Source organism: Ranitomeya variabilis, chromosome 4, assembly GCF_051348905.1.
Source record: "Ranitomeya variabilis isolate aRanVar5 chromosome 4, aRanVar5.hap1, whole genome shotgun sequence".
In the NCBI taxonomy this organism is placed as follows: Eukaryota; Metazoa; Chordata; class Amphibia; order Anura; family Dendrobatidae; genus Ranitomeya; species Ranitomeya variabilis.
This window is the reverse complement of record NC_135235.1, coordinates 60,496,175-60,521,443: the sequence shown is the minus strand read 5'-3', so window position 1 is coordinate 60,521,443 and position 25,269 is coordinate 60,496,175. Positions and strand designations below refer to the sequence as shown.

General features: G+C 45.2%; 1 protein-coding gene across 1 annotated transcript in view; it reads right to left on the bottom strand.

Annotated features, from left to right (window-relative positions):
• The window catches only part of LOC143767563 (zonadhesin-like), a 316,930-nt gene that overhangs the window by 178,369 nt on the left and 113,292 nt on the right, over positions 1–25,269 (bottom strand). Inside the window, exons 9-11 of the mRNA XM_077255972.1 lie at positions 8,737–9,020; positions 8,343–8,620; positions 6,244–6,411 (exon numbers count right to left, since the gene is read on the bottom strand). Of these exons, the coding sequence (XP_077112087.1) occupies positions 6,244–6,411; positions 8,343–8,620; positions 8,737–9,020 (730 nt within the window). The remainder of the gene's footprint in view (positions 1–6,243; positions 6,412–8,342; positions 8,621–8,736; positions 9,021–25,269) is intronic.

Genomic DNA, 25,269 nt, shown 5'->3' with positions numbered 1-25,269 from the left:
TTTTGGCTGGAGAGGGTGGTGGAGGGGGTGGCGGAGGGGTTGGAGGGGTAAAGGCTGCTAGGGAGGATTGCACCTCTTGCTTGACCAGGGACCGGATTTCCTCTAGCAAAGAAGGTTGCTCTGCCCTGACAACTTTGTCAGTACAGGTCCTGCAGAGTTTTTTCTCCCATGAAGGTGGCAGCTTAATATTACAGATGGCACACTTCTTTTTAACAGTAGTTTTGGGGGTAGACCTTTCTCCCTGCAATGAGAGGGGAGAGAGAGAGTGACCAAGGATACCCCAAATTACTATCTAAGGACCCCTGTCCCTGCGGCACTTACTGTGGCAGGGGCAGCGCTGGGCTCTGCAAGCGCAGGGCAGGTAACGCTCTCCATGACAGGAACAGTCTTACCTGCGACGTTTTCTGGCAGGTTTTATACACAGTGGTATGCACCTGCCCCCAGCGATGTGGATACACCTCTTCCCCTCCATGGTCCAGCGTGGAGGACGCCGTCCTGCACGAGACACCGTCGGCGGAAGTGCCTCCAGGGAGCGCAGAAAGGACCGGAAGTGACGCGCGCGATCACTTCCGGGTTGCCAGCAGCGTGTGTGGAGGGGAAGGAGACCGGAGAGCTCCAGGAGGACTCCGGTCAGGAAACACTAGCCTGCTTTGCCCTCACGGGGGCGCGGGAAGGCTAGGCACAGGTCCCGAGGACACCGCAGCGTGGTGCGACGGGAGCAGCATAAGAGGGGAGGTAAGATACGACCCCATGCTGCCCGGTTACACACAAGCCGACGCTTGTTAGATGCAGCAGTCACCGGCCACCACTGCATACGAGAGTAAACCTCTCCTGTCCCATGGGGAACAGGAAAGACACTGGTGAGAGGGAGGTGGGAGGGCCTTTTAACCTCTCCATTTCCTGTTCCCCATTAGGGCAAAGAGGCAACCTCCATATGCCATATGCCGTCGTGGAAGGTGACTAGAGAAATATACAGTCAGTTATATTAGACTGAGGCCTGGTGCATCTGTTTAAAAATCATAGTTTGTCAGGCATACGTAGCATAGTTGTGTGTGTTAGCCTTGTTCTACTATTTTTATTTTTTTTTAATAAATTCACCCAAAAGCCGAAAAAAAAAAAATTAATACAGTCTGGTATGTGAGGCCATGGGCTAGTGTTTCATTTTTTGAAAAATCATATTTCCTCAGGCATACGCAGCATAGTTCTGTGTGCTAGCCTTGGTCAAATTTTGTTCGTTTGCATTCACCAAAAAAACACATTAATACAGTCTGTTAGGTCAGACTGAGTCCTGGTGTATATGTTTTTGAAAAATCAAATTTCCGCAGTAGCATAGTTCTGTGTGGCTCTGCCACTCTTTTTTTTTTTGTTTGTTTTAAATTCATAAAAAAAAAGGCTTCATATATCTGCGTGCTCCAAGTTTGGGCATTTTAGTCCGGTATTCCACTGTTTTGGTGTCTGTTACTCTACTTATATACAGCACTATTTTGCATTTAAAAAAATACAGGCTACATATTTGGCAGTGTGATATTTCCGTGACAGGCCTCATATATCTGCGTGCTCCAAGTTTGGGCATTTTAGGCCATTAGTCCATTTTTTCCTGTCTGTGACTACTTATATACAGCACTATTTTGCGTTTAAAAAAATACAGGCCACATATTTGGCAGTGTGGTATTTCCTTGACAGGCCTCATATATCTGCGTGCTCCAAGTTTGGGCATTTTAGGCCAGTTTTTCACTGTTTTTGCTGTCTGTTACTCTACTTATATACAGCACTATTTTGCATTTAAAAAATACAGGCCACATATTTGGCAGTGTGGTATGCAGCACTATTTTGCATAAAAAAATTAAAAATACAGGCCACATATGGAACAGTGTGGTATTTCTGGAAAATACTTCTCTTTCAAGTTGTTATGGCTGCTTCATGACTGTCTTTAATGCTCCAACTACTGCTACCACCATCATCATCTTCTGCCTAGAGGCAATCACCGCTCACATAGAAAGTCTGAGGAGCAGAGTGTGAATGGTTGGGCAGTGTTGTACTCTGTATTATGAAGGCATTTTCTCCTGTCAATAAAAGCAGTGTACTGCCATAAAGCTAGGAGCCATGTGCCCAATGACCTCCAGAGAGTGAGTCACCGTGCACTCCATGAACGTCAGTACAGCGCACGTGCACATTAGAGATAGACAGTTCATGCTCCATGTTCAGCTTTGCTAAACAATTATTAAGGGGAACAGAGGACGTTGGTAGGTCAGCAAGGTACTCCCTCTGAATTTTCCCAAACTTTGCACTCTTTGCCCTTTAGACAGACATGCATCTTTGGCAACATATTTTTGACAGGCATTTTTTAGGCCGAGTCTAACACTCACATCTGTTACACAGATCTGTGAACTAGGAGTCAGTAATGCTTCCAGGGGCGATCCCCATGATGTTCCTGTGTCATTTGTGCAGTGTTTCCATCATTTTCAGAAGTTTTTAGACCTTAAAAGGACCCCCGGGATATAAAAATACTCGAGTCTCCCATAGACTTACATTGGGCTTGTTGCTTGGGTAGGGATATAAAAATACTCGAGTCTCCCATAGACTTACATTGGGCTTGTTGCAGTGTTTCCATCGTTTTCAGAAGTTTTTAGACCTTAAAAGGACCCCCGGGATATAAAAATACTCGAGTCTCCCATAGACTTACATTGGGCTTGTTGCTTGGGTCGGGATATAAAAATACTCGAGTCTCCCATAGACTTACATTGGGCTCGTTGCTCGGGTCGAATACCCGAGCATTCCAATCTGCTCGACCTGAGCAATGAGCACCCAAGCATTTTAGTGTTCTCTCATCACTATTAACATGTCTATTGATCCTGTGATTTCTATAACACCACAAATTTACCCTCTTGGTTTTGCAGTTTGAAAGTTGATGAGTAGTGTTGAGCATTCCGATACCGCAAGTATCGGGTATCGGCCGATATTTGCTGTATCGGAATTCCGATACCGAGATCCGATACTTTTGTGGTATCGGGTATCGGTATCGAAACAACATTAATGTAAAAATGTGTAAAAGAGAGAATTAAAATAAAAAATATTGCTATACTCACCTCTCCGACGCAGCCTGCACCTTACCGAGGGAAGCGGCAGCGTTCTTTGTTTAAAATTCGCGCTTTTCTTTCCTTACGTGAAGTCCCGGCTTTGTGATTGGTTGCGTCGCAGTCACATGGGCGACGCAACCAATCACAGCAAACCGTGACGTAATTTCAGGTCCTTAAGGATTTTAAAATTACGTCCCGGCTTTGTGATTGGTTGCGTCGCAGTCACATGGGCGACGCAACCAATCACAAGCCGTGACGTCACGGGAGGCTGGACACGCGCGCATTTTAAAATGCGCGCTTGTCCAACCTCCCGTGACGTCCCGGCTTGTGATTGGTTGCGTCGCGATCAACCAATCACAAGCCGGGAGGCTGGACACGCGCGCATTTTAAAATGCGCGCTTGTCCAACCTCCCGTGACGTCCCGGCTTGTGATTGGTTGCTTCGCGATCAACCAATCACAAGCCGGGAGGCTGGACACGCGCGCATTTTAAAATGCGCGCTTGTCCAACCTCCCGTGACGTCCCGGCTTGTGATTGGTTGCGTCGCGATCAACCAATCACAAGCCGGGAGGCTGGACACGCGCGCATTTTAAAATGCGCGCTTGTCCAACCTCCCGTGACGTCCCGGCTTGTGATTGGTTGCTTCGCGATCAACCAATCACAAGCCGGGAGGCTGGACACGCGCGCATTTTAAAATGCGCGCTTGTCCAACCTCCCGTGACGTCCCGGCTTGTGATTGGTTGCGTCGCGATCAACCAATCACAAGCCGGGAGGCTGGACACGCGCGCATTTTAAAATGCGCGCTTGTCCAACCTCCCGTGACGTCCCGGCTTGTGATTGGTTGCTTCGCGATCAACCAATCACAAGCCGGGAGGCTGGACACGCGCGCATTTTAAAATGCGCGCGTGTCCAGCCTCCCGGCTTGTGATTGGTTGATCGCGACGCAACCAATCACAAGCCAGGACGTCACGGGAGGCTGGACAAGCGGGCATTTTAAAATGTGCGCGTGTCCAGCCTCCCGTGACGTCACGGCTTGTGATTGGTTGCGTCGCCCATGTGACTGCGACGCAACCAATCACAAAGCCGGGACGTAATTTTAAAATCCTTAAGGACCTGAAATTACGTCACGGCTTGCTGTGATTGGTTGCGTCGCCCATGTGACTGCGACGCAACCAATCACAAAGCCGGGACTTCACGTAAGGAAAGAAAAGCGCGAATTTTAAACAAAGAACGCTGCCGCTTCCCTCGGTAAGGTGCAGGCTGCGTCGGAGAGGTGAGTATAGCAATATTTTTTATTTTAATTCTCTCTTTTACACATTAATATGGATCCCAGGGCCTGAAGGAGAGTCTCCCCTCCTTCAGACCCTGAGAACCATCAGGAATACCGTCCGATACTTGAGTCCCATTGACTTGTATTGGTATCGGGTATCGGTATCGGATTGGATCCGATACTTTGCCGGTATCGGCCGATACTTTCCGATACCGATACTTTCAAGTATCGGACGGTATCGCTCAACACTATTGATGAGTGCATAAGTACATTTTTAATTTTATAATACCTCTTTAAACCATGGAGTACAAGAGAACACAATAATAAAACAATACAAGGTTCCTTACGAAAGATGAGCGTATCTTTTAAATTCAAATTTGTCAGCTTTGTCAAATTTTTCAAAAAATTATGTTTTGCAGCCAAACAATTTTCAGTAAATTACAAATTTTGCAAAGCCTACAATTCCCTGTAGTTACATGTGTAGCACTCTGAGGTCTCCTAATACTGTATTAGACTATTTTTAAGCTATTTAACACAATCATAGCCTTAGTAAAGTCAAAGTGACCTCAACATATATGGCTATGGGTAAGTGGATGCCAACCACTCGTACACAATGACCTGTTTAATATCACTGCGCACCATCAGACTGTTTATGCTTTTTAAAATGTTAAAAGGGGAGTGGAGAAGACTGCCATGCCAGAATTTATACACAGGTGATATATATATATGGAGGAAGCCATGGGTGTTAAGTTAAGGTCCAAATGTAATCCCTCTTTGGGGAATAGCAACAGGTTTGTTGCTTTGAAAATGAAAAAGCTATAGCTTTTCAACAAACCACCCTAAAATTATTACTTTTTGTTTGCTTGAATAGCTTTGCTGTTTGGAAAGTGAATGGTCAATGGCTTTTTAAAAACATCTTTTTTTCAGAGCTGCTTCATGTTTATAAACCCTGTGCAAGGTAGAGATGCCAAAAGAAATAGAGTAAAACTGTAGAGCTCAAAAGAAAGTCAATACCTTGGACATGTCTCTCAGTGCGGGACCAGCACTGGCAATCTCAACAGCAGCAACAAAGGCATTGATAGCCCTTCCTGATTGGCTGTTCTATACCATGCAAAGTGATAGCTGCAAGGCATTATGGGGCAGCCTGAATGGTTGCATCTGATGTCATATGAGACTTCATTTGCTGATGTTACTCTTCTACTTTGTGTTAAACAGTAGCAGGCATTTTGGGGGGCATTTCAAATATTCTGAATTGAAAATTGATGGAATTCTTCGTATCCAGCAAATTTTCTAAAATTAAATATAAATTTGATTAACAAAAAATGGACTTGCTCATCTCTATTCCTTAAAAGAAGAGGACTGTGGAAGTGTTGTGCCTGGTGTTTGTGGCTCTGAGCTTCCTGCAGTGTGCTTAGTAGTTGGAAACACGGCGGTAAAACCTGGTGAAGTAATTGATGTGTTTAGTTAGATAATTTTCAACATGCCAAAACTGTTTTCTTTTTTGTTGCACTTTCAATGTTGAGGAGGGTATAAGTATGTGTTTTATATTATTATAGCTCTTTAACCACAGAGAAAAAGAGAACACAAAAATAAAAATAATAATAAACAATTCAAGGTTCCTTACTAAAGATGAGCAGACATTTTAAATACAAATTTGTTAGCCTTGTCGAATTTTTTAAAAAACTTTATCAGCCAATCAGTTTGCCATAAATTGCAAATTTCACAAAGCCTCCAATTGACTGGAATTAAATGTGTAATGCTCAAAGGGTTCCTAAGACTATAATAAACTCATTTAAAGTTCTCTTACACATTCAAAGACTTAGTAATGTCAGGGACCTAAACTTATATGACTATGGGTAAGGTAAATGGATGATAATATCATCATCCCAGCACCTACATTTGTCTTCTGGAACACACTTATTGCCATATAGGACATATCCTCCATCACATATGCAGGATTCAGTACAGGGAAGAGAGCAGGTGTCTGGGGCCCATGGGTTGACATAGGTAGCTGGACAGGCAGTTCCACAATGCTCAAAGTGACTGTTTGGAGGACACTTTGGTGCTGCAACCAATAAAGAATGTAGTTTATAAAACAAGTTAAATCTTTCAAAATTCTAAAATAACTTACATACTTTTCATTGAACCAATAAACAGTTTCACTACTGACTCCTGAATTACTGAAGATAAATGTAGCAATTTAGAAGTTAATAACATCTTCATAGATGGACATTGTTGGATAGTGCTTGTAAAACCAGGCCGTTCTACAATTATAATTTTCCGCTGTTTTTGAGATATTAACATTGTTCTTTTTTATTGTTTACAGTTCGTTGTGTAGTAAACTGACCATCACTCCTGCATAGCTTATAAGCATTGCGCTGAAATAAGAAGGTAACCCCACAGTCCAGGGATCCAGGACAGATTCAATACAGTGCAATAGAAAAGAACTTCTAAGCACTGCGCTTGTTCTGCAGCTTGGCAGGAGTACTCAGTCTCCATGGCGAAGAGTATTATACAAAAAGAAATCTCAAAAATGGCAGAAAGTGTCAATAAGCTAAAAAATGCAAATATGCTTGTGTTTACAAGCACTGTACAAGAATACCCATTTATGAAGACAGGAACAACCCTTTAAGTACTAGAGTAGCCATTTATCACAGATTAGATAAGAACTGAACCTTCCACTCAATTATTTAAGGATTTTTTTTAATCTGTTAATCACTCAGAAGATCACACTGCAAACACCATGATTTCATCATAACCATCAAGTACTGAAATAAAACAGAAAATTCATTTTGTAGACTGTCACCAGATTTTCATAGGTATACAATTTTGGACTTCAATAAACACACGTAACATGTGAGAGCAAAGACAATAATTGTCTGTCTATTTAGCAGAAAAATCAGAATGCCTTTGGCTACTAATAGGCACTGGGAATATTTTAACCCCTTCCCAACCTCCGCCGTACTATTACTGCGGAGGTCGGGTCCCCTGCTTTGATGTGGACTCCGGCGGTGAGCCCGCATCAAAGCTGGGACATGTCAGCTGTTTTGAACAGCTGACATGGACCCGCAATAGCGGCGGGTGAAATCGTGATTCACCCGACGCTATTAACCAGTTAAATGCCGCTGTCAAATGCTGACAGCGGCATTTATCCGGCGCTTCCAGCCGTGCAGCCGGAAATGCTCGCATCGCCGACCCCATCACATGATCGGGGGTCAGCGATGCATTGGCATAGTAACCACAGGTCTCCTTGAGACCTCTATGGTTACTGATGCCGGATTGCTATGAGCGCCACCCTGTGTTCGGCGCTCATAGCAAGCCTGCAATTCAGCTGCATAGGAGCGATCTGATGATCGCTGCTATGCAGCAGAGCCGATTAGGCTATGCTAGCTTCTAGCCTCCCATGGAGGCTATTGAAGCATGGCAAAAGTAAAAAAAAAAAGTTTTAAAAATTTTGAAAAACATAAAATATAAAAGTTTAAATCACCCCCCTTTCGCCCCATTCAAAATAAAACAATATAAAAATCAAAATAAAACAATATAAAAATCAAACCTACATATATTTGGTATCTCTGCGTCTAGAATTGCCCGATCTATCAATAAAAAAAGATTAACCTGATCGCTAAACAACGTAGTGAGAAAAAAATTCAAAACACCAGAATTATGTTTTTTTGGTTGCCGCAACATTGCATTAAAATGCAATAACAGAAGATCAAAAGAAAATATCTGCACCAAAATGGTATCATTAAAAATGTCAGCACAGCACGCAAAAAATAAGCCCTCACCCGACCCCAGATCACGAAAAATGGAGACGCTACGGGTATCGGAAAATTGTGCTAATTTTTTTAGTTGATATACTGACATATGAAGATTATAATAATATGTGTTCCCAAGACTTTTAGTAGTGGATGAATACTTTACCACATAGTGTGTGTTTAATAATAATGGGAGTGCATATGAAGAGGTTTAAATGGGTAATAGACAGAATCTACTTACGACAGAAAGTGTCATTTCTCCACTCTTCAATATTAACATTTTGAGACTGACAAGACCCAGCATAGGATTGTAGACTATCACACAGAATCTCCCCATCCAGGTTGGTTTCACACAAATCGTATGCACAGTTATCAAAGTAAACTAGAGGATTGATAACATCGTGACAGTCTTTGAATGGTCCATTCTTGTCTGTAATGATTCCACAGAAGCTGTTACTGGCAATGGTTTCTTTTTCTTCATCAGTACAACCGGATGGATGGTCAACTCCTGGAGTACAGCTTTAAAAGAAACCAATAAATGCATATCACTCATCAACACAATTAGACATAAAAAAGACAGAAATTAATTTATAAGAAAAAATATACACTCAAATCAAGGATAACAAATATGTTACCTTGTATCATTATCAACCTGCCAACTGTTTCCAAGACTATTTGAGTCTGGTTCTAGTACACCATCCGGACTCAGGAAATCATCAGCAGGGTTTCCATTGAAGTTTCCACAAAGTCCACACACTTTACCAGAGTAGTATCCTGGGATATTTACTTGGACTCTCTGGTTTCCATCATAACTGACTTGCAGTCCAAAGCCTGTTGTCACCAAAACATTCCAACCACTGATGAATACATCAACATAAGGTGCCAGAAGAATCGGCAGTGTCACTGTCTGTCCATCAACCTGTAAAATGTCAATGTTTTAGAGAATTGTTAAAGATAATTAAATAAAAGCAAGGTAAACGTATTTAATTTGCCTTGGTGGCTAGTCTTTAGCTTCGACCTTTGAGAAAAATAAGACCTTTTTTTACCATTAGCAAAGCTCATCTATAGAGACATAATTGCTATGAACGTTGGATATTGAATGAAAATAAATGTAGGAAAAAGTCCATCAATTTGACTGCAGGGAGTAAGTTGTAAATTTGTAAATAATTCAGACCCAAAAAGTGTCCTGTGGATGAATATGTGTTGCATTGCTTTTTAAATTTGCGTTACTGAAGCTCTACAATATCTGATAATAACACTATGTTACAAAGGTTTTGTCCCTTGGACAATCTTGAATGTTCCTGATCCTGAGATTTTTTCATGCTAATTACAGAAATGACTTCAGAATTTTCCTATCACATAATGTTTTTGAGAAATGATACGAAACATTATAATATTCTGCTATAATTCTAAAAACTCATATATGAAATTTTTCTGAAACAGTATATTCTGAATTTTCCACTGAAATAACATAACTCGCTGATCTACACATATGCAAGTACTTATTATCTGCCATGTGCCCGCAATAGGCACGGGTGGAATCGCGATCTGCCAGCGCCTATTAACTAGCTAAATGCCACTGTCAAACTCTTTTAACAAGCGCTTCCGGCCATCTGGCAGGAAATGCGCGAACCGGTGACCCCCATCATATGATCAGGGTCAGGGGTGTGCTGGCATAACAACCAGAGGTCTCCTTGAGACCTCTATGGTTGTTGATGCCAGATTACTGGGAACACCACCCTGTGGACAGTGCTCATAGCATTGCTGTAATTCTACTACATAGGGGCGATCTCAGCATCGCCTCTATGTAGCAGAGGCAATAAAGTTGTGCCAGCTTCTAGTCTCCCATGGAGGCTATTGAAGCATGGCAAAAAAAATGTTTTTAAAAATCTGAAAAAAAAATCGTAGTTACTTACCGATAACGGTATTTCTTTGATCCCATGACGGCACCACGGAGAGAGGGATCCGCCCTCGGTGACAGGAAACCTACATGTGATAAAGGCGGTACCTCTCTCCCACATCAGTTGGTTTACAGAGCATTATACAGAACTTTCAGCTGCAACTCAAGATGGTTTAAACAAAAATTATTCAATTTAAACTGAACAGAGGCACCGCGTGGCTATCAATAACCAATTAATTCTAGTGTGCACACCTATGTGTAAGGGAGGGAAGGTACGGGTGCCATCAAGGGATCAGCGAAATACCGTTATCGGTAAGTACCTACGATTTTCTCTTTCCCCCATGACGGCACCACGGAGAGATTTACATAGATTGTACATTAGGGGGGGACCACTACTTCCAGAACCCTTTTCCCGAAAGTGAGGTCTGAAGAAGAGGTCAAGTCTAAGCGGTAGAGCTTAAAGAATGAAGAGGGAGAAGACCAAATGGTGGCTCTACAGATCTGCTCTATTGAAGCGCCGTCTTTCTCAGCCCAAGACGATGCCACCGCTCTCATTGAATGGGCTCTTATCCCCTCTGGGACAGCTGTTCCACGGGAGGAGTAGGATAGGGTGATGGCATCTCTTATCCATCTCGCCAGTGTGGCCTTTGATGCTTTTTGTCCTTTTCGTGGACCCTGGAAGCAGACAAACAGAGCCCTATCCTTTCTACACTCCTTAGTAGCTATTAGGTATTGGACCAGGCATCTCCTTACATCTAATGTATGTAGCACTTCTTCCCCTTCACTTTTGGGATTGGGGCAGAAAGAGGGTAGTGAGATTTCCTGGGTTCTATGGAACTGTGATGCAACTTTCGGGAGGTAAGCTGGGTCGGTTCTAAGAATGACTCTATCATCAAGAGTTTGCGTGAAGGGTGGGTACGCTGATAAGGCTTGCATATCACTAACATGACGGGCTGAAGTTAAAGCCACCAAAAGGGAGGCCTTAAGGGGTAAGCTTTTTAAAGGAACTTCAGGTAGGGGCTCAAAAGGAGTTTTAGTTAGTGCCTTCAAAACTAAGTGTAGGTCCCAGGGAGGAGTAGTATGGAGGGAGATAGGCCTGGATCTACTTGAGGCTCTAATAAATCTTGCTATCCAATGATTTTTGTCTAAGTCATAGTTGTACAATGCTCCCAAGGCTGCCACCTGGACCTTTAAGGTGCTGGTGGACAGACCCTGCTCCAACTCTTTCTGCAAAAATTCCAAGATTTTGTTTATTGGAATTTCCCCAGTCAAGTCAGAATCGGATACTGAAATGAATTTTTTCCATACCTTCCTGTATGCTTTAGTGGTTACAGGTTTTCTACTCTGCAGTAGGGTCGATACTAAGTTTGGAGAAAACCCCCTACTGCTTAGTAGTTCCCTCTCAAAAGCTAAGCTGTCATGTGTAAATTTTCTATTTGTGGGTGATATACTGGTCCTTGGGACAAAAGGTCTGGAATGTCCGGGAGGACCCATGGGTCTGAGATAGCCATGAGAACCATATTCTCCGAGGCCAGAAGGGCGCTACTACAATCACCCTTGCTTTGTCTTCCCGCATCTTCCTCAATACTAAGGGGATTAGGGCTATGGGTGGAAAAGCATAAGCAAGATGATAATTCCAGTGTATTGTGAAGGCATCTAAAGCTACTGGGCCCCCCAAGGGTCAATTGAATAGAAGGTTTCTATTTTCTGATTCCGACTGCTCACAAATAAGTCTATCTCTGGTTGCCCCCAGAGCTTTACAATCTGATTGAATACTGACTGGTTTAATTCCCACTCCCCTTGTTTTAGACGTATTCAACTTGTGTAGCGCTGTCAGTGACCTTAGATTGTGTTCTGCTAGATGAAGGATGGCTTTTGTTGCCTCCATCAAAGATCGAGATCTGGTACCCCCTGGTGGTTTAGGTATGCTACCACTACCTGGTCGTCCGAGAACACCCTTACGTGGTGGGAACAAAGAGAGTCCAGAAAGTGGATGAGAGCTAGTTTTACTGCTAGTAATTCTTTCATGTTTGAGGAGGCTGGTTGTTGATTCTGAGACCAGTCCCCCTGAGCTACCTGATTTTGTAGATGTGCACCCCACCCCCAAAGGACTTGCATCCGTGGTTAGGATCTTTGGTGTTGATAATACCCAGGGAACCCCCCTGGTTAAATTGACTGACTCCGCCCACCATGCTAAGGAGTCTACCGTTTTTGATGAGATGTTTAACCGACCCTCAAAATTTCCGTGCAGAGAAGCACCTATGTCTAAGATCTCCCATTGTAGGTCCCGGGTATGGGCTTGAGCCCATTGCACTGCCGGGATGCAGGCTGTCATTGATCCCAGCAGGGACATGGCCTTTCTTAGGGTAGTGATCAGGAAGTCTCTCAGATGTGATACCATCTGCATCATATTCTGAATCTTCCCTGGTGGAAGATAACATTTCTGGTCACTCTAGTCTAGAATTATCCCCAAATACTCCTGTATCTGACTCGATACAATTTTGGATTTGAATAAATGCAACATCCACCCTAGACTCGTTAGAGATCTCATGACTGAGTCCAACTGTTGTTTGCAGTGGTTGGAGGAGGCGCCTATTACCAAGAGATCGTCCAAATATGGGACTGTTAGGATGTTTCGTTCTCTTATGTGGGCCATCACTTCCGCCATAATCTTTGTGAACATTCTCGGAGCTATGGCCAGGCCGAAAGGGAATGCCCTGAACTGGTAATGTTTAACCTCCCCCTGCATTGTTACTGCAACTCTCAGGAATTTCCGGTGGCTCTTGTGGATGGGAACATGGTAGTATGCGTCTCTTAAGTCCAATACAGTCATGAAACATGATGGAAAAAACATTTTTACACAAGATTTTATTGTTTCCATTTTGAAATGTTGGACCTCCAGACAACTGTTCAGTTTTTTTAAATTTATGATTGTTCTGTATGACCCGTCTGGCTTTCTGCGAAGGAAGAGAGGGGAGTAGAAACCTTTGCGTTTTTCCAGGTAAGGGACATCTTGCAATACGCCTTTCTCTATCAGACTCAAGATTTCCCCTTGAAGTGCCAACTGCTCGTCTGATGTTTTTTGGGGCGTTATTATGAAGGAATTGTTTGGAAGGGTATGGAATTTTAATTTTAAACCATCCCTTATTATGTCCAATATCCAAGAGCGCCTGGATATTTTTTCCCAGGCCGGGAGAAAGTCGGTCAATCTTCCTCCGACCCGGGGAACACCTTCATTGGGGGTTTTTGTTATCAGGGGTTTTATTGAACATAAATCCTTTGTTTTATTTCTTTTCTATTCCCATCCCTCTTTGTTTCCCTTTGGGGGCTTTCTTCGCATAAATATTTATTCCGAAAAGGCCGCCTGTATGATAGGTTGGGGAAACCGGGAAAGGATTTTTTCTTGTCCCCTGCCTTGTCTAGGATGTCATCCAAGGTTGAACCAATTAGGAATTCACCTTCGCACGGGATTGAGCACAATTTAGTCTTGGTTTGTAGGTCTCCTGGCCAACATTTGAGCCACAAAGTTCACCTTGCAGCGTTTGAGAAGGTGGCGGACCTGGCTGCCAATCTAGCCGAATCTACTGATGCTTCCGCCAGGAAAGCTGCTGCTCCTTTAATTACTGAAACTGATTTTTGAATTGATTCTCTAGAGACCTTCTCTTTTAGTTGGGAATTTAAGTGATCCAACTAAACCATTAAGGCCCAGGCAGTACATGTGGCTGCTTTCAATCCTCCCCCTGCCGCTTCCCATGCGCTCTTTAAAAAAGTTTCCGCTTTCTCATCCATAGGATCTTTTAATGTCCCCATTTCTTCAAAGGGCAGGGTGAATTTTTTAGAGGCCTTTGCTATAGCTACGTCTAACTTTGGCACCTTAATTCCATAGGGAGCAAGCAGGGTCATCAAAAGGATACTTTTTTTTAGGAGTTAGGAGGACCTTTTTACCTGTTTTTTTCCATTCCCTTTTAATTAGGGAATGGATTTTTTCGTTTATCGGGAAAGCCCTTCGTTTTTTCTGTTCTAGGCCACTGAACATTAGATCTTAGGCCATTTTTTTAGGCCGTTCATCTACCAGTACCATAGTGGCCCTGATGGCTTTTAAAAGGGCATCTGTTTCTTCAATTGGGAAGCAGCTACGACCCCCCTCTGAGGATGATGAAGAAGACTCGGAAGATGATGATTTACTAGAATCAGATAATTCACTTTCTGACTCACAAACCTAGATTCCAGAGACTTATGTCTGGATTTACGTTTTTTCTTTGAGGTTTTAATGCCTTTAAGGGCGTCTTCTACCTGACTTTTTATCAGCGTTTTAAGGTCTAAGGCAAAATTCAGGGATTTTTCCTGAATTGTTTGTTTCATGCACGCGCCGCAGAGCTTTTTCTCCCATGCAGTGGGTAGCTCATCCTTGCATATAGCGCATGCTCTGTGCTTAGATTTTGTTACACATTTTCTTCCCTAGGAAAAAAAAGATAACAACCCCACATTAAAATACGGACTTTCGCGGAGATCACTCACCCTCCTGCAGAAAAGAGAGGTACCGTCTCAGGCCTAGGGATTATGTCCACAACTGGATCCACTTCTGGCCATGATGTCTTGCTGGAGCTTTCGACTGCGCTGAGATCCTGAGTGGCCACTGCTGCTGTGCTGCTGGGAAGAGGTATCTCCTTTGCGCTGGCGCTGTGGATGCTGGCGCTGCTGGTGTTTTTGCTGCTGCATCTGCGTTTGTTTAGGGGATTGTTGTACGGCCTCCTGCACAACCTGCTGCTCATGGTCACTCATCGTGACTATAGGTGTTTCTGTCCCCCTTCAAGATTTGTTTTAAATAGTCCAGCTCCTCCTAACGCCTCAGAAAGCGTGGTGCGGCGCGAACACTATCCCCAGTGATGCACCGCGCCCCTAGCGGAAATGATGGTTCAAGCATGTGCACTGCAAGCCCGGAAGTGCCCCACCGCTCATTTTTCTAAAGGGTAATGCGCGCGTGTGCCATTGTCGATGTCTCCGCTATTCCCCAGTCCTGCATATCTGCAGGTTTGTATAGCAGATCAGCGTCGCGTGGATACTGAGGCCGCCGCCAACCTCCTACTGCCACTACTGCTGCATGCAATTGCCGGCGCCTACCCCTCCCCCGGTTTCAGGTGCCTCCGGTGGTGGAGACCTGTGCCGCATGAACGCAGTTGCCGCTGCCACCCTTATGCTGTGCGACTGCTGCGGAGGACCCCTTTGAAGTGACCGCCGCCACTTATGGGGAAAAAAGGGTTGTTTGTTTTTTTTTTTGTTTTTGTTTAGTTTTTTTCTTTTTCTCTTTGGAGAGGCAGACTTGTTCCTCCTTCACTGCCTCTCCCCACTCACCCTCAAGGTCTGCCGACCCCGGCGGTGGTGCTTCAGGGTAAAAGAGTTAACCGACCCAGCCGAGGCAGGGATCCCCACTGCCTGACACCGTACTGGATCGGCCCCCGGCATCCCATGAAGACTCTCAGGTACGTGCTGTAGGTTCCCCCTCAGTGACAGGAAACCAACTGATGTGGGAGAGAGGTACCGCCTTTTTCACCTGTAGGTTTCCTGTCCCTGAGGGCAGATCCCTCTCTCCGTGGTGCCATCATGGGGGAAAGAGAAATAAAAAAATATATGAAAGTTCAAATCATCCCCCTTTCGCCCCATTCAAAATAAAACAAAAAAAATTCCTAAACATATTTGGTATCACCGCAATCAGAATAGCCTGATCTATCAATAAAAAAAGGATTAACCTGATCGCTAAACGGCGTTTTTTTGGTTGCTGCGACATTGAATTGAAACGCAATAATGAGAGATCAAAAAAATGAATCGGCACAAAAGTGGAATCATTAAAAATATCAGCTCGTCCCGCAAAACAAAAGCCCTCACACGGCCATACTGATGGAAAAATAAAAAAGTTATGGCTCTGGAACGAAAGGGAGCGAAAAATAAAAACGAAAAATCGAAAAAAACTCCGGTCATGAAGGGGTTAAAAACCTTATGTGATACAGACTTTTGGAGCACATATTCATGTTCAGCATATCAAAATCTATAAGATACAATAACATTTTCTCAGGGGACAAGAACTTCCCTGAAATTTGTTGCACAGTGGAGGTTAGCCTTGTCCCATAAATCCCTGTGCTCTGAGGGGGCCTACCCGGAGCTACGCTACTGTCAGGGCCGGGGTTAGGGGCCCCTGCATCCGGTCAATATTTATCTTTAATTTCCCCTGCGTTTGTACTGTGTATGTAGCTAAAGTAACATGCACGGTACAAACGCTCACAGGGGGTCAGCAGAGAGAAGGAAGAGTAGGCCTCCAATCAGAGTGCAGGGAGTGAGTCATGTGATCGCTCTTCTGCAGTCTATGGAGGAGAGGGGGAAGGGAGGTCACTCACCAGTCACCCAATCCCGGCTGAGCGCGCTGTGCTCAAAGCTCCTGTGCTGCAGAGAAGTGATCAGCTCCAGCAGCAGCAGCCGGGGACGTAGGGGGACTCTGCCTCTGACTGTGACCTGAGCTCACTGCCTACACATGATGTCTGCATCTGACTGGGAGGAGCCTGAGGAGCAGCCCCCAGGACCAGAGGACACTCTCCACACAGCATGATGAGTATCTTGGCACATGTCATTTGCTTTTTAATATGTCTGATCTGTTGCCTTGAATAAATACATACAGGCACAGTATATAAAGCAATGAAGGTTCTTAAACTGGTATGTCTTGTTTATCCTGCAATATGGACAGACACTGGAAACTGACATGTGATCGATAAGTGTCTTGGCGAATAATTTATTTACTGCTGATTAGCTTATGAGAAGAAGAATGATTATTTTCTTAAGTTTGCCAGCGGCTGGAATCTTGCAGGACGGCTTTTACATGTGGGAGCCTGTCACCATATAAGGTCCGGCCAGCATCTGTACGCCCTCACATAGTGTTCTAGAATGCTCTCTATTAGGGTTGAGCGAAACGGATCGTTCAATTTCATAAGTCACCGACTTTTGGCAAAGTCGGGTTTCGTGAAACCCGAGCCGATCCCAGTGTGGGATCGGCCACGCGGTCGGCAATCTTCGCGCCAAAGTCGCGTTTCATATGACGCATTCAGCGCCATTTCTCAGCCAATGAAGGTGGACACAGAGTGTGGGCAGCACGATGACATAGGTCTCAGTCCCCTCCATCTTAGAGAAGGGCATTACAGTGATTGGCTTGCTTTCTGCAGCGTCACAGGGGCTATAAAGGGGCGTGTACGCCGACCGCCATCTTACTTCTGCCGATCGTAGCATAGGGAGAGGTTGCTGCAGCTTCATCAGAAGTAGGGATATTGTTAGGCCATGTGCACACGTTCAGGATTTTTTACGTTTTTTTCGTGTTTTTTCACTATAAAAACGTGATAAAAACGCGAAAAAAACGCTTACATATGCCTCCTATTATTTACAGGGTATTCCGCATTTTTTGTGCAAATGTTGTGATTTTTTCCGCGAAAAAATCGCATCGCGGAAAAAAAAGCAACATGTTCATTAAAAATGCGGATTGCGGGGATTCCGCACACCTAGGAGTGCATTGATCTGCTTACTTCCCGCACGGGGCTGTGCACACCATGCGGGAAGTAAGCAGATTATGTGCGGTTGGTACCCATATAATTGGTAAAAAAAAAAGAATTAAAATAAAAAATAGTGATATACTCACCCTCTGATGGCCCCCGAAGTGTTCCCGCCTCTCCGGTGCATGATCTCTCTTCCGTTCCTATAGATGGTGTGGTTCAGGACCTGTGATGACGTCGCTGTCTTGTGATTGGTCGCGTGACCGCTCATGTGACTCACGCGACCAATCACAAGCCGCGACGTCATCGAAGGTCCTGAACCACACCGGCATCTATAGGAATGGACGCCGCTGAGGAGATTGGCTGTCTGCAGGTGAGTATAACCATTTTTTAATTTTTTTTATTATCTTTAAACATTCTATCTTTTACTATAGATGCTGCATAAGCAGCATCTATAGTAAAAAGTTGGTCACACTTGTCAAACAGTATGTTTGACAAGTGTGACCAACTTTTCAGTCAGTTTTCCAAGCGATCGCTTGGAAAACTTTAGCATTCTGCAAGCTAATTACGCTTGCAGAATGCTAAAAAAACCGCGAAAAAACGGGGAAAAAAACGCAAAAAAAAAATGCGGATTTCTTGCAGAAAATTTCCGGTTTTCTTCAGGAAATTTCTGCAAGAAATCCGGACGTGTGCACATACCCTTAGGGAGAAAATATAAACCCCCAAACCACTTGTGCTGTAGCGATTTCCACTGTCCAACACCACCTTTTCTTTGCAGGGACAGTGGAGGCTAGATTTCTGTGCATCAACTCTATAGCTTATAAGGCTCCCTGATAGCTTCATTGCTGTGTGTATGCCGCTGAGCAAACCAACTGCTTTTTTCAAAGCAAAAATCCTGTTGCTTCTTTCTGCACAGTTCTCTTGTTTCTTTGTTTGTCCACACTTTTGTGTGCAGCAGTCCTTTTTACTGCTGGCTGCCATACTTGTCCTGAGATCACTGTAGGGAGATTGTTATTGTAGCACAGTCCCTTTTTTTATATATATCTGCTAGCCACTGTCTGCCACTGAAGCTGTGTGGTGTAATACAGTGGGCCTGATTTTCCCAGCAGTCTCCCACACCTATAAAGGGAAATTTCTATTGCCACTAAGTGCATCTGCATCAGTCCTGTTTGTGGCAGCCACTGTCTGCCACTCAAACTGTAGTGTAATACAGTGGGCCTGTTTTTTTTTCTGCTGTCTCCCACACATAAAAAGGGAGATTTATACTGCCACTGAGTGCATCTGCGTCAATCCTGTTTGTGGCATATCTGCCAGCCACTGTCTGCCACTCAAACTGTAGTGTAATATAGTGGGCCTGATTTTTTTCTGCTGTCTCCCACACATAAAAAGGGAGATTTATATTGCCACTGAGTGCATCTGCGTCAGTCCTGTTTGTGCCATATATGTCAGTCGCTTTCTGCCACTCAAACTGTGTAGTGTAATACAGTGGGCCTGATTTTCAAACAGTCTCCCACACCTGTAAAGTGAGATTTAAATTAACAATAAGTTTACGTACACCTTCTACCTGGTTTTACAGTACCATATAACAGTTGTTAGTTTGGTTACATTTTCCAAGAATGAGGAAGTCTGGTGGAAGAGGTCATGGCCGTGGGCGTTCATTGCCAGCTGGTAATGATGGTAGTGGTGGTGGAGCATCAGGTGGTCGTGGGAAAAGCAATATAGCACCTAAGTCTCGAGTTGCTGAGCCAGTGTCATCATCTGGCTACACAAGGCCTCGAAGGCTCCCTTTTCTGGGAGTAGGAAAACCGCTTTTAAAGCCGGAGCAGCAGGAAAAAGTTTTGGCTTTCCTTGCTGCCTCTGCCTCTAGCTCTTTCGCCTCCTCTTCGGAAAGTGCAAAATTTAAAAGCAGCGCGTCGTCAGTGGATGCTCCCGGTCAGGATCGAGTCACTTCCTTGTGTCCTTCACCCAATGCAAAAGTGAAGGATGCAGCAGGTGACGCTACAGTTTACTCCATGGAGCTCTTTACACATACTGTGCCAGGGTTAGAAAGTGAAATAGTTCACAGCCCATTACAAGATGAATCGGACATGGAGTGCACAGATGCACATCCACAGCTAGATTTTTATGCTGTTCCATTGACTCAGATCACAACATTGCCCTCGCAGTATACTGAGCCAGAATCTGACCCTGATGACACTATGGTGCCCCGTCCCGAACGCTATAGCACCGGCTTACACGGTGACACAGAGGAAGGTGCACAGGACATAGAAGAGGAGGTGATAGATGACCCAGTTGTTGACCCCGATTGGCAGCCATTGGGGGAACAGGGTGCCACTGGCAGTAGCTCTGAAGCGGAGGAGGAGGAGCTGCAGCAGGCATCAACATCGCAACAGCTTTCATCTGCCAGGCCCGTATCTGGACAAAAACGTGTGTTCAAACCAAAAACAGTTGTAGGACAGCGTGGCCATCCGGTTAAAGTAGCACAGTGTGCAATGCCTGAAATGGTATTCGAAAGTAGGAAGAGTGCAGTCTGGCAATTTTTTAACCAAGATCCGAATGATCAGTGCAAAGTGATCTGTAAGAAATGCTCAAGGACCTTTAGCAGAGGTCAGAATGTCAAAAATTTAAATACAAGTTGCATGCATAGACATTTAAACACCATGCACTTGCAAGACTGGACTAACTACCAAACGTCCCGTAACGTTGTTGCACCCGCTCACAATAAAGCTAGTCAGCAATGCTACATTCCTTCCATCACTGTAAGCCCACCAGTTACGACACCACCTGCAGCAAATGTGGAGGTATTGTCGCAAGGCTGAACCAGTCAGGGAATCACCAGTTTCTTGGTAGGAAACACTGTATGTAGGACAACAGCAAGAATACCATCACCAACCCTCTCTCAGTCTGCCATGTCCACCACCACCCCCGCTAGTTCCACCATATGCAGCTCTCCAGTCCAGCTCACCCTACAAGAGACTCTCCTTAGGAAAAGGAAGTACTCATCTTCTCATCCGCGTACACAGGGTTTGAATGCCCACATTGCTAGACTAATCTCGTTAGATTTTAAAGCGAAGCTTTCAAAGCCCTGATGGCTTACGCAGTGCCATGCTATGACCTACCCAGTCGACACTTCTTTGCGAGGAAAGCCATCCCAGCCCTCCACCAGCATGTGAAAGACCGCATTGTCCATGCACTCAGGCAATCTGTCAGTAGAAAGGTGCACCTCACAACAGATGCATGGACCAGTAGGCATGGCCAGGGACGTTACGTGTCCATCATGGCATACTGGGTTAATGTGGTGTATGCAGGGTCCGCAGGGGACAGCCATAGTGGGACAGTTCTGCCTAGCCCACGGTCTAGGAAACAGTTGGCTGTAGGCGTTCGCCACCCCTCCTCCTCGTCCTCCAGCAGAAGTGAGAGCTCATCCACGGACCTCAGTCGCACGACCACTCCATCCGCAGCTGCCAGTGCTGCACACAAGGTGTCGCATCATGGAACAGCTAGTGGTAAGCGTCAGCAGGCTGTGGTGGAAATGAAGTGCTTTGGCGACAACAGACACACCGCGGAAGTTCTGGCCGAGTTCTGGCCGAGTTGGCAGCAAGAAACTTAGTCATGGCTGGGCAGTGTACATCTTGAGGCAGGCAAGGTAGTCAGTGATAACGGAAGGAATTTTATGGCTGCCATAGCCCTTTCACAATTGAAACACATTCCTTGCCTGGCTTACACCTTGAACCTGGTGGTGCAGTGGTTCCTGAAAAGTTATCCGGGGTTACCCGCCCTGCTCCTGAAGGTGCGAAGACTTTGCTCGCAAATCCGCCGTTCGCCCGTACACTCCAGCCGTATGCAGAACCATCAGCGATCTTTGAAGCTTCCCCAGCACCGCCTAATAATCAACGTTGCAACAAGGTGGAACTCCACACTGCACATGCTTCAGAGGCTGTGCGAATAGAGGCGTGCTGTTATGTATTTGTGGGAGGATACACATACACAGGCAGGCAGTTGGATGGCAGACATGGAGTTGTCAGGTGTGCAGTGGTCAAAGCTGCAAGACCTGTGTCAAGTCCTTCAGTGTTTTGAGGAATGCACACGCCTGGTTAGTGCAGACGACGCCATCATAAGCATGAGCATCCCCCTAATGCGTCTGCTGATGCAAAGTTTGACGCACATAAAGGAGCAGGTGTCTGCAGCCGAGGACGAGGGAAGCCTTGATAACAGTCAGCCATTGTCTGGTCCGGGAAGTCTCCTGGACGAGGTGGCCAACGAAGAGGAGGAGGATGAGGAGGATGATGGGGATGAATATTTATGGGAGGAAGAAGCTTCTCAGGGGGCAATAGAAACTGGTGGAGTTGCAAGGTCAGGTACAGGGTTTTTGAGGGACACAAGTGATGTTGATTTGCCAGAAAGTGCTCCTCTACCCAGCACAAGCAGTGAACTGACACCTGGAACATTGGCCCACATGGCGGATTACGCCTTGCGTATCCTAAAAAGGGACCCCCGCATTATCAAAATGATGACCGATGACGATTACTGGTTGGCCTGCCTCCTGGATCCACGTTATAAAGGGAAATTGCAAAATATCATGCCACATGAGAACCTTGAGCAAATATTGGCTACCAAACAACAACTCTTGTAGACCGTTTGGTTCAGGCATTCCCAGCACACAGCGACGGTGATGGTTCTCACACGAGCTGCAGAGGTGTTAGAGGTGCACAAATCAGAAGTGGCATTGGACAGAGGGGTTTTATGACCAGATTGTGGAGTGATTTCGCAATGACCGCAGACACGACAGGTACTGCAGCATCAATTCAAAGTAACAGGAGACAACATTTTTCCAGTATGGTTACGAACTATTTTTCCTCCCTTATCGATGTTCTCCCTCACACGTCATTCCCATTTGAACACTGGGCATCCAAAATAGACACCTGGCCTGAATTGGCAGAATTTGCTTTACAAGAGCTTGCTTGCCCAGTTGCTAGTGTGCTATCAGAAAGAGTATTCAGTGCTGCTGGTTCAATACTGACTGAAAAAAGGACTCGTCTGGCTACCCAAAATGTTGATGATCTAACCTTCATTAAAATGAACCAATCATGGATTTCTAATTATTTTGCCAATCCTTTCCCTGCTGACACCTAGCTTTCCTGTAAAAAGGTCTTGCTTTTGGACTCCTCTTACTGACTGCTCCAATTTCTCCATTTGCAGTTGCTGTATGTCCACCATAGACCATTTTTACACCTCCCTAAATGGGCTGACTCCCCCCACGGGCCCGTGGTCACCACTTGGCGCAAGCACCCGTGCGAGGGCCGTTTGGCTGAACAGGTGGGTGTGCCCACTTTTGGGCGATGGCACAGGCACAGGGTCCCTCATAGTACAATGAAGTGTCTCTGGCGGTGGTGGTGCACACCCAACGTCAGACACACCATCGTAACATGAGGGGCCCTGGGCCAGTACCGCCACCCACGAGAGAGTGTCCCCCCCAGCTCAAACAGTGCTCTACCACTTGCAAAATTACCTCTCACTGCTCCACCACTGTTTAGTCTGTGCTGTTAAATCCTTCAATGGCACTGCCAATACCAATTTGTTGACATGATTGTTGCTAGTAAAAATATTCAGGGACCCTGTCCTACATTTACACCAGTTAAAACTTTGCGCCAACTACCACTGTCTGCAAGTCAGCAGAGGAGTCCACCCCTGTAACTAGTTATGCCACCTGTTTACTTGTAAAAAAAAAATTTTGCCAGACATTAACCTCACTTTATTATTTTGGCCTACTAACAGTGTCAGACACTCCTTACAGTTGTCCTCCACTGAACAAAGCTAGGCCGCCTGCGTACTCCTGTAACCTATTTTTAACTGCATTTTTCCTATTACTTTTTTGGCCCTACTAACTGTGTCTGCCCCTCGGTGCAATCGTCCTCCGCTGACCACACCAATGCTGCCTGTGTACCCCTGTAACCTATTTTAACCTGCATAGAGCCTCCTTTTTTATTTTAGGCCTAGTAAGTCTGTCTGCGGTCCCTCCTTGCAATCGTCCTCCGCTGACCAGACCAATGCTGCCTGTGTACCCCTGTAACCTACATAAACCTGCATACAGCCTACTTTTTTATTTTAGGCCTAGTAAGTCTGTCTGCGGTCCCTCCTTGCAATCGTCCTCCGCTGACCACACCAATGCTGCCTGTGTACCCCTGTAACATATTTAAACCTGCATAGAGCCTACTTTTTTATTTTAGGCCTAGTAAGTCTGCGCCACTCCTTCCAATCGTCCTCCGCTGACCATACCAATGCTGCCTGTGTACCCCTGTAACCTATTTAAACCTGCATAGAGCCTACTTTTTTATTTTAGGCCTAGTAAGTCTGTCTGCGGTCCCTCCTTGCAATCGTCCTCCGCTGACCACACCATTGCTGCCCGTGTACTCCTGTAACCTATTTAAACCTGCATAGAGCCTACTTTTTTATTTTAGGCCTAGTAAGTCTGTCTGCGGTCCCTCCTTGCAATCATCCTCCGCTGACCACACCATTGCTGCCTGTGTACTCCTGTAACCTATTTAAACCTGCATAGAGCCTACTTTTTTATTTTAGGCCTAGTAAGTCTGTCTGCGGTCCCTCCTTGCAATCGTCCTCCAATGACCACACCGATGGTGCCTGTGTACCCCTGTAACCTATTTAAACCTGCATAGAGCCTACTTTTTTTATTTTAGGCCTAGTAAGTCTGTCTGCGGTCCCTCCTTGCAATCGTCCTCCGCTAACCACACCAATGCTGCATGTGTACCCCTGTAACCGATTTAAACCTGCATAGAGCCTACTTTTTTATTTTAGGCCTAGTAAGTCTGTCTGCGGTCCCTCCTTGCAATCGTCCTCCGCTGACCACACCAATGCTGCCTGTGTACCCCTGTAACCTATTTAAACCTGCATAGAGCCTACTTTTTTTATTTTAAGCCTAGTAAGTCTGCGCCACTCCTTCCAATCGTCCTCCGATGACCACACCAATGCTGCCTGTGTACCCCTGTAACCTATTTAAACCTGCATAGAGCCTACTTTTTTATTTTAGGCCTAGTAAGTCTGTCTGCGGTCCCTCCTTGCAATCGTCCTCCGCTGACCACACCAATGCTGCCTGTGTACCCCTGTAACCTAGATAAACCTGCATAAAGCCTACTTTTTTATTTTAGGCCTAGTAAGTCTGTCTGCGGTCCCTCCTTGCAATCGTCCTCCGCTGACCACACCAATGCTGCCTGTGTACCCCTGTAACCTAGCTAAACCTACATAGAGCCTACTTTTTTTATTTTAAGCCTAGTAAGTCTGCGCCACTCCTTCCAATCGTCCTCCGCTGACCACACCAATGCTGCCTGTGTTCCCCTGTAACCTATTTAAACCTGCATAGAGCCTACTTTTTTATTTTAGGCCTAGTAAGTCTGTCTGCGGTCCCTCCTTGCAATCGTCCTCCACTGACCACACCAATGCTGCCTGTGTACCCCTGTAACCTAGTTAAAACTGCATAGAGCCTACTTTTTTATTTTAGGCCTAGTAAGTCTGCGCCACTCCTTCCAATCGTCCTCCGCTGACCACACCAGTGCTGCCTGTGTACCCCTGTAACCTATTTAAACCTGCATAGAGCCTACTTTTTTATTTTAGGCCTAGTAAGTCTGTCTGCGGTCCCTCCTTCCAATTGTCCTCCGCTGACCACACCAATGCTACCTGTATACCCCTGTAACCTATTTAAACCTGCATAGAGCCAACTTTTTTATTTA